Below are 10,149 nucleotides of genomic sequence, written 5' to 3'. Positions count from 1 at the left end.
TAATTCCTAACATGAACCCCTAGGCTTGCAAGTGCTTAATTTTTCTGAACAATGAAATTCAAGAATAAATAGCATATGTGTTCTCCTATTGGGGGTAGGGGGAAGGAATCATATAATCCAGGACCATGTGAGGTCAGCACTCAGCTGGTCCCTGGTGCTCCACACTGCTCTAAGGGGACAGTTTTTGCCTTGCAAGGAGATAAATATCCAGAATACCATCCAAACTTGGTTACTTTTTTAACCTTCGATCATGGAGGTAGGGAGCTAGATTGTGTGAGCTATACATTCTAGCCCTTGTCTTTAATTCCTGAAAGTGACTAAGCATAAGTGAGGGCTCTCTTGAGATCACACCTCTGCCCAGAATTTGTACCTGTTTTCCAAATATGGGGCCATCTGCCTAGATACATAACTGACCTACACAAAATAAGGCTTCCCATTTACCAAAGGTAAACCCTTTTATACCTGTTATCCCTTTTGAGTTTATATTATATCCAACTAAAAAGAAATTTCATGCATTTATTGCATGTTTTAAAGTTGTCATTTTTATCAAAATAATCACTTTATTCACATTCATGTTTTATCTCTTTATAGAGAAGTTTTACAATAGTGTATATGTCTATTAAAATAAGTAAGACAGCCCAAATGTCTTGTGTATGCATATGATCAACGTTGTTGTTGTTTACCACTGAAGTCAGAACCAACCCATAGCTGACCCTACAGCTGGGTTTCACACAGGAGAAGATTGCCATCCTGAAACTAAACAACATGTACCAAAATAAATGAAAAAAATGAATAAGCCGAAAACATCACCACTCCAGAATGAAAATACTGGTGTATTTCAATTTGTATAATGCAAAGAGAATTACAGATAAAAATCCTCAAAACGGAAGGTACATTAATAAAAATGTAGAATTATAAGCAAAAAAATATACAGTACTTGCAGAATTTCATTTTTCAATTTAAGAGTACATGTGTCTAACAATGAAACACTTAAAATTATAATTCTCATCAATAATTTAAAATAACCATCAGTAGAATAGCACAGCATAATCTAGCAAACAGTTTAAGGTAACATCTCCTTGAAAAAGGGTATCATTATATTCCATTCTTTATACCATCAACAACAGAAGAACAAATTTCAAAACAGAAAGGAGTTTCATAATATAGAAGAAAACTGGCTTCTCAAAGCACAGGCAGTTTCCATGAAATTGTTTTAATTTTTATTGGCAAAAAAATACCTATATCAATTTGTATTTCATACTCTTGATTCTCAGAGCCCTCAAAGATCTGAGCCTTAATCAGTACATACAAAAGCATGCAACACTGCATTTTCTCCACACCTTTACTAACCAAAACACTTTTTAATCTTACTTTTTAAAGTTACAATTTTACAGAAATGTTTCCATTCAAGATTGTATAATACAGAGAGGCTGATCAAAGCAGTTGTCGCTAATACTATTTTCTAGCAGTAGGAAACAAGCCGTTTTCACTGCTATACTGCTGACCCCCAGGACTGCTCAAGTTCAAATTCAGCCTTGCACACAGTTCTTGCCTCTTCTTAAGAACCATTCAGCTCCCTGCACAACTGACCCCATGGCAGGCGATTCAGAAGGAACTTAAGACAGTCCCAATTCCCCTGCTCTTTTCACCAGAAGACCACCAAGAACTCTTAACTTGTGAGGTCCCATACCCCTAGGTATGATTCTTCACCGCAAAATGTAATTCAACTTGGGGTTGTCAAAAATAGTTTCTGTAGAAAACTGGCCATGGTCTCTAGGAAACGTCGCATGATGAAAAGTAATCTTGCCATTTTATTTTTTAAAAGTAACACATGGAATAAAAGACATCAGTAGAAGTACAAAAAGATCGCAGGACCTATAGCTGTAAGGAAAAATCACTGAGAAAGAAAGCTCGGAGCGGGGTGGGGACACGCGTTAGAAATCGCCCCTTCCGTGGATGGCGTGAACAATCCAAGTGACAATCCACTTTGAGAGTTACTTCGAAGGCAGCTTAGAAAATAAAAAAAGGGGGCAGAAAGGAGCAAGACGACGTCACTGTCCAAGTGGCCAGGCTGGGCTGGGAGAGGAGTGGCAAGGAGTCTCACAGACCGATGCCTTTCAGGTCGCAGGGCAGGGCGGCCTGGCTGGCCCGAGGGCTTTGGCAGCAGGGGAACTGTGCCCTGAAGCAGTCCCGCAGCTCTCTGTTGAAGAGGAAGCACACGACGGGGTTGATGCCAGCCTGAGCGAAGGTCAGCCACACAGAGGCTGTCAGGTAGGCCTGCGGCAGGGCGCCAGGCTGCACCAACACGCGCAGGTAGCTGGCCACCACATAGGGGCCCCAGAGCAGCACGAAGAGCAGCGTGACAGCGTAGAACATCTTGCACAGCCTCTTCTCTGTTTTGAACTCCTCAAGGACCAGGAGGCGGCGGGCTCCGCGGCCTGGCCCCGCGGGCCGGATGCCCACGAGCGCTGGCGGCGTGGGCCCGCGGCCAAAGCCAGCCGTCCAGTTGGCAGCTGCCTGGCCAGTGGCGCCGGGCCCATGGAAGGTCCAGTCGTGGCTGACAGCCGGCACGAGGCGCGCAGGCCTCATTTTACGGCGGTCGTGGATGAAGAAGAGCAGACGGAGGTAGACGAGGTGGGTGGCGCCCACGACCACAGCCAGCAGCAGCAGGAAGCCGAGAGCCCCTGGGGCGCCGTCCGGCCGCTGCTCCAGGGCGCATGGCGCGTCCTCATCGTCACCACTGCCGCCGCCGTCCAGCACAGGCGGGAAGGCCGCAGCCAGCGCCAGTGCCCAGGCGGCGCACACCAGCATGGCGGCGCAAGGCCAGCCTGCCAGGCGCTCAGCATAGAAGCGGTGGTGCGCTATGGCCAGATAGCGGGTGACACCCACGCCGAGCAGCAGGAAGGCTGCGTGGAAGCAGAAAAGCGCGGCCAGGAAGGCTAGCAGCTTACAGCCCAACGCTCCCGGCGGCGCTCCCGCCGCGGCAGCCGCCCGCCGCGCTGCCAGCATGACGGCCGGGAGGCAGGCGAGCGCGCGCAGCCCGTCGGCCAAGCACAGGTCGAGCAGCAGGTAGTAGGGCGCGCGGTGCAGGCTGCGCTCCCGGACGATGAGAAGCGCAAACAGCACGTTGCCCGCCAGGCTCACGCACAGCAGCAGGCTGAGCGTGGCCAGCTTGAGGCCCAGAGCCGCTGCCTCGCCGCCGCCACCGCCGCCGCCGCCCGACTCGCTGGCGTTCGCCATCGCGGCCTCCCTGGGCCGTGCGCTCCGCGCCGGGACCGCCGCCGACCTCACCGCTCCCACCAGCCGCCTGGACCGGTTCTGCGGCCCCGCGGCCCGGCCCAGAGTGCAGGCAGCGGCGCTCAGCCGGTGCTCGCACAGCCCCTCCTCGGCGCTCCAGAACGCCGCTGCGCCGCCGCCGCCGCCATCTCAGGAATGGTGCGCGCAGGAGGCGACGGCCACTCCCCGCGTCCAGGGTGCCGCGGGCTTCAGTGCGGACTGGGCCGCGGCGCCTCCCGCAGACCCCCGCATTCCCCTCCTCCGTCGTCGCCGCTGCCGCGCCTCGTGCCTCTGTCCCCCGCCCGGCCTGCTGCTGCCGCCGCCGCCACCACCACCAAGCCCCCTCCCCTCTGCCAGAGCGCGCAGCGTGGCAGCCGCCAGCTCCACCGAGGCATCCTGTGCGCCGGCCAGGCAGTGCTAGAGGCGCCGCCGCAGCCGCTGCGGGGCCGAGAAGCGGCGGGAGGGAGGCAGAGCCCATGAAGCAAGGCGGTGACAAGTCGCATTTAGCCCCAGGTAAACAGGGTCTGGCGACAGAGTCGCAACGCCCGCGCGGGGGTTACAGAGGCGGTTCGCGCGAGGAGAGGGCCTCAGTTGGTGGGATTTGGAGGCCAGAAAGGGATACGGGCAGGACTGTGGAGAGCTATTAATAATAATCATTGGCAATTCATGATGATAATTGCACTAAACCCTCTAGTCCCCAGGAGAACACTAATGTGGGTGGTGCTGTATTAGGGAGCATTAAGAGCCTTATTTCCCCTCAGTGTTCATTATAGCTGCAAAGTTGGTGCTATTCTTAATTGCACTTCGTGCCTATGAAAACAGACGCGGAGGTCAAGGGGGCTGAGAACTCGGCTAATTCATGATCTCTGATTTTCTGGGCTGTACTGCATCATGACTTGTGTGCGCACCATGATCCCTGTTGGGAAGCAGTGAAATCCAGCCTTTTCTCTTAAAGGCCTCAGAGGATGAACTCCACCTGGAGCGCTCGCCCCAGCCCAACTCAGCCTTGCCTCAGCAAGCTGAGCTTTTAATCTTAAATCTGTTGCTGCCCTCTGTTCATGTCTTTCTTAGCACTTACCATTTTTCATCACATCTTATTTTCTCCTTTTTAAATCCTACCCATCATCTAGACTTATAGCAGGAGACCTTCCGGCCCTTCTGTCACTTTATCCCTAGTGAATAACAGAGTATAAAGCTAGAATTAAGGAATATGTTGTTTCCCAGAGAATCTCTTTTTTCTTTCTATGCAGAGAAGTTTTATTATGCACCTACTACACACATAGCAAACTCAACTAGCCCAGTAAGAAGCTGGGCTGCCAACTGGAAGGCACACGGTTCGAATTACCAGCAACCTTACGGAAGAGATATGAGTACTCTCCTCTGGTGTGATTGACTGCTTCTGTAAATCCATTGGAGGGTCAGCTGTGAGTCAGTTTTAAGTAGTGGTGCACATCAACAACAACATGTGGAAGGCATACTGAAGGTGTTCCCAAAACAGTGTCACATGATGGAAAGTATTGATTGGCAAGCTAATAATCATTCATCAGGGACCCTATATGGTTCTTGAGTGGTCTGGTTGGAGCTGTCTTTGAGAAACATGAGTGTGGCAGCAGTATTTTAAAGGAATGACACAGAGGAAGGTGGAAGTTTAGTCTGGAATCTTGAAATTCAATGTGTACACAAATCACTGGAGATTAGAAGCAGGTATGAGTTACAGCCAGAGATTCTGCATTTGTGACACATGCTCAGGTTGTAAAGATGCTGCTGGTCTATCAGCCACACTTAGAAAAGCGCAGGCCTTGAACATAATTTGTTCATCTAGTGACAGTCAACAAGGACCTGCACTGGGCCTCCTGAATGGCCTGGGGCAAGTTTTGGCCATTCTCTGGTCTTTTCTCTTCCCTCTAGATCCTAGTTGTTAAAAGAGGGGAAAATTTAAACAAATATATGAAAATTTATAACAATATAATCTTTTCAATAAGATTGTGTGAATAATTTCCAATCCAAAGAGATACATGTTCCAATGTAGTTCCAGCAGATCACCAGCAGATGTAAATACTTATTAGGGGAAAGAAATAGATTTGGGGAGGAGGTGTATATTTGCTAAGAATTCATTTTTAAAATATTAGGGAAAGTTAATGTGAGTTTCTTTTTCTCATGAAATTAGAAATATGGTAGCCAGTGGTTTCTAACAATGATTACCGGGTCGAAGTCTCTTATGCTCACAAGAGGCTGTGGAGACTCCACCCATAAAATGGTCCCTGAGCACCAAGTTTGTTGTTGATCATTTCGAGGTGGGGGGGGGGGTGTCAGGAATCTAGCTCTGATTTGGGCCAGAAGAAGAGATGCTTCTTCTAATACTCCCTAAAATAGGCATCAACTCTGGATCATTTATGAAAATATTAGTAACAGCTTTCTTTCACTGATCACTTGCTATGTGCCAAGCTTTACGTGTATTATTTCATCATTCTAACAGTCACACATTTTAAGCACTCTTACAGTTCTCTTTTTTGCATATGAGTAACAGAAAAGTTCAATTGTGTGTTCAGGCTTTCATTTTAAGTATTAAAGCAGCCCTGATAGTACAGTAGTTAAGCGCTCTGGCTGCTGATAGAAAGGTTGGTGATTCAAACCCATTGGCCACTTCACAGAAAATTCTGGTGATCTGCTTGTCTGAAGGTTACAGCCAAGGAGACCCTCTGAGAGAGTTCTGCTATGTTACATGGGCTGCCACCAGTCAGAATTGATTGACTTCATGGCTCCCAACAACAAGTGCCAGTGCTGGAACCCCAGACAGGAAATGACAAGAGAGCCTCCACTCTTGACCACCACTCTAAGAGTGTGGGTAGCCTAGTGGATAAGGTGTTTCCCTGCCAACCCAGAAGCAAATGGTTCAAAGCCAGCAGCTGCTCCATAAGGGAAAAATAGGCAATCTCTCGCATGTGATTTATAGCCTCTGAAAACTCAGTTCTGGCCCAGCATCAATGAGTTGAGTTGTGGAGTTTTCACATAGAGTTTAATTCTCCATATAATTTGCTCTAATGGCAGGAGGCAAGTCATTAGGGCAAATGATAAAATAACGAATAAGTATCTCCAATGTTTCCATTTACAAAATAGAACTTTGAGCCGAACGACCTCTCAGGGGTCTCAGTTCTGCAGTTTCATTTCTTTATGACTAAATAGGTGTTAAATGTTTTATATAGTGCCATAGAAGGGAGAGATTTGTTCTTCAAGAAAGACCACAAAAGATGGCGTATTAATCCCTTAGAATTTCAGTTATGTCTATATTGTCTCTATTTATGACTCAGTATGATTCTTTTGGAAATTTGAGGTTTGGTTTAGTCACTTTGCCCAGGATCAAATAGCAGGAACAGCTGTATAAAACAGATATAAATCACAGCTCACTTAAAAAATTATATGCCTGCTGCTTTTATTCTCAACAATTTGTTTGGTAAATTAATAAATACTTAGGGGAAAACTATTAACAATTCATTGGCCAGGATCAACTTGTTTTATTGTTTCTCAGAAATTTCAGGCAAGAATTTTCAGTACTTTCTTAGGCACCTGGTTGAGTTACTCTCAAACCAAAATATTTCTATGAGGCTTCCCCATCAATTAAAATTTCCATTTGGCTTAAAACCAGAGTCATATCTTTTTGCTCATAAAAAGAAAAATTGAGATATCACATAAGATCATTTATTTGCAGCCTGCATACACAGTGTGAATGATAAAGGAAATCCTCACTATTCAGAGGAATTGGTTGGCATGCTTTCACAGGTACCACCAAGGTCATAGGGTCCTAGGCTCCTGGAGTCCACCTTGGCTAACATCTCCTTTCTAGCCTCAGATGTCTGCTGAGATATATCCACCTGTTAATGGGTACATTGAATTTCAAGTGCAGAGTTAACACCATGATTAGGAAAAATGAGCCAGGTGAATCTTGGCTTTTCTCCTGAAAAGCAACATTCAGGGTAGCCTCTGCATGGGAGCAAGTCATATAATCTTATGGTAAAGGGCTGTGGAGTTTTGTGTACCTGTGTTCATACCCAGATCCACTAAGTCCTGGGAGTAGAAAAGGAAAGGTTGTCATCTCTAAACCTCAGAAACACTTTGTGAGGAAGATTCAATAAAATTAGATCTATTTATAAAGAGTATAGCTGAAGGTGTGACTCACAGGTGGTGTGTAATCAGTGACACTTTTTGCTGCTGTTAACGTGGCTCTGACTCTGAACTGCTGCCCTGCCCAGTGCCCTCTGCATGATCTTCTGTGGGTCAGACTTGTGATCAAAGATATTTAGAGGCCAGTTTTCAGAAGCAGACCACCAGGCCTGACTTTCTCATCATCCTAGTCCAGATGCTTTACTGATACCATGTTCCACATCTTTGCAGCATGCAGGCTCCACTGACAGCGGGGTGCTGCATGTGCCTGTGGTGCACTGAATGCAATCAGTGTCAGTCTTTCACATTAAGGGTAAAAATTCTGTTGAACTCCCACTGCCCTCGTGTGAAAAATTATACTGCTATAGTTATTTATCTTCTTACCAGAATATAAATGCCTTGACTAGCAATGGATTGGTTGATTTTGGCATTGACTTCCTAAACAACATGCCTCCAGAAACTCTATGAATTTTTATAAATGTCAGTAGTTTTAGAGAGGCTTCAGGCCTTTTGTTCATAGGGTTGCTATGGGTCATGCTTGACTCGAAGGCAATCAACAACAACCACCTTTGCACAACAGAATATGCTGTAAATAGTGTATTCTAAGGATCTCGGTGACATGTATGAGTGTTGTTGTTATGTGTTGTTGAGTTGTTTGCGACTCATAACAGCGCTATGTACAGCAGCCCTGAAACATGTTCTATCCTGTGCCAATGTCACTGTCTCTGACACATCTACCCTCATTACTCTAATCACTGTATCAATCCATCTCATCGATGGTTTTCCTCTCTTTCTTCATCCCTCCACCCTTCCAAGCATGATGTCCCTCTCCAAGGACTGGTCCCTCCTTGAAATATGCCCAATGTATGTCAGACGAAGGCTCAGGATCCTTGCTTCCAAGGAGCAGCCTGGTCTCACCCTCTCTACGATGAACCTGTTTCTTTTCGTGACAGTCTATGATATAAACAGCACTGTTCTCCAGCACCCCAGCTCAAAGGTATCAATTCTTTTTCTGTCATCCCTAGTCATTGTCCAGCTCTCTAATGCATAGACAGCAATTGTGAAGATTATGGCCTGGATCAGGTGCACTTAGTCTCCAGACTGATGCAGTACTCTGGAGAGGTCCCTGACAGCCAACTTTTCCAATGCAATTCATCTCTTGATTTCCTGGCTGCTGGTACCAAGAGTGTTAATTGTAGAACCAAGCAAACTAAAGCTGTTAACAAACTCAGTCTTTTCATCACCCATAATGATGCTGCCAATTGGCCCAGTGGTGAGAATCTTTATTTTCTTGAGCTTCAATCTGTATTAAAGGCTGCAGTCCTTGACCTTCTGTAGCAACTTCTTCAGGAAACATGAATAGCAGCCTGAAAAATCAAGACTGCTTGTTGTACACCAACTTTCTGAGTCTTAACTCACTATTTTGCCTTGATGGTAAGCAAAAAGCCAAACCCACATCAGTGCTTCTCAGAGTTCATCATGTTCTCTAATTCATTTGTTCTTGTCATGGTGCTGTTGAGTTAACTACAGTTTATCGTGAGCTTGTAAACAACAGATCTGAAACCTGCTCTAGCCTATGCATCCTCACCACCTGTAACATGCTTGAGCCCATTATAGTAATTGTAAATATATCTTATTGAAGGGTCTTCCTTTTTTTTATGCTGCTCCTCCAGAGAACTTTCCAAAGCAAGATGCCCTTTTCCAATAGACAAAATTTAAGACAAAATTTCACCATCCTTGCCTGTAAGGAGCAATCTAGTTACACTTTCTCCAAGACATACTGTCATTCAAGTAGTACCAAATTTCCACAAGACAAGGCCATTCAGAGGGGGTGTGTGTGTGTGTGTGTGTGTGTGTGTGTGTGTGTGTGAAAAGAAGTACCTCATCTGTTCCTTGGTCTGTGTTATTGTTATTGTTAGGTACCATCAAGTCAAGAACAACTCATAGTGACCCTGTGAACAGCCATCCTGAACCCTGCCCTATCCTGTGCCATCTTCATCATCTCTCACACACTAGAGCCCATTGCAGAAGTCACCATGTCAATCTATCTCATCACTGTCAAGCCACTGTAGTTTGGTGACTCTGGGCTGCCTTGTATGAGACTCAGGCATGAGGATTCAACTGAGATGTTCTATGATAATATCTTATCCACTGTCGTTCTTCTCAGTGATATGCCTTCAATGTTGCATACCCTTCTTCATAACACCCCTTCTTTTCTTCTCTTTCCTACTTCTTACATTATGGCAAAGGTGGAAACCCAGTTACTTAGTAGAATCTCCCTGGTATGTATGGGCCTAGAATTAAGGTGCATTGGAAAATATAAAAGCTAGAAGGCCCGTTGACACACATTTCTAGGAAGTGGAACCCAGAGCCTTACATCTACTTAAATAGAGAAAAAAGGGGGAAATTATGGGAAAACAGCTTCAGTTCATTTCTCAAAATTTATTATAGCTGAATGAATGAGTTCAACACTTAAATACCTACTTTATGTATGAGCTCTTGTGGCTTAGTGGTAAGGAATTGTGCTGGCAACTCAAAGGCATACAGTTCAAATCCACTAGCTGCTCCATAGAAGAAAGATTGGCATTCTCCTCCTGTGCAATTAACTGCCTCTGAAAGCCGATTGAAGCATCAGGCCTGAGCTAGTTTTGATTTGCTGGCACATAATAGCTACACACACACACACACACACACACACACACACACACACACACA

General features: G+C 46.0%; 1 protein-coding gene across 1 annotated transcript; it reads right to left on the bottom strand.

Annotated features, from left to right (window-relative positions):
* Nucleotides 1–2,100: 2,100 nt before the first annotated feature.
* GPR27 (G protein-coupled receptor 27) lies at nt 2,101–3,240 on the bottom strand. The gene has a single exon (XM_006900494.1). The coding sequence runs from the start codon at nt 3,238–3,240 to the stop codon at nt 2,101–2,103; it is 1,140 nt and encodes a 379-aa protein (XP_006900556.1).
* Between the last annotated feature and the right edge of the window lie 6,909 nt (nt 3,241–10,149).

This window comes from Elephantulus edwardii, unplaced genomic scaffold (genome assembly GCF_000299155.1).
Source record: "Elephantulus edwardii isolate Elephantulus edwardi_28Jun2011 unplaced genomic scaffold, EleEdw1.0 scaffold00285, whole genome shotgun sequence".
Lineage (NCBI taxonomy): Eukaryota > Metazoa > Chordata > Mammalia > Macroscelidea > Macroscelididae > Elephantulus > Elephantulus edwardii.
The sequence above is the reverse complement of the archived record's forward strand: the minus strand, read 5'-3'. Positions and strand labels throughout refer to the sequence as shown.

Bases quoted from the DNA above. Each gene is read 5' to 3' on its own strand.
- GPR27 (XM_006900494.1), bottom strand. From the start codon at position 3,240: ATGGCGAACGCCAGCGAGTCGGGCGGCGGCGGCGGTGGCGGCGGCGAG.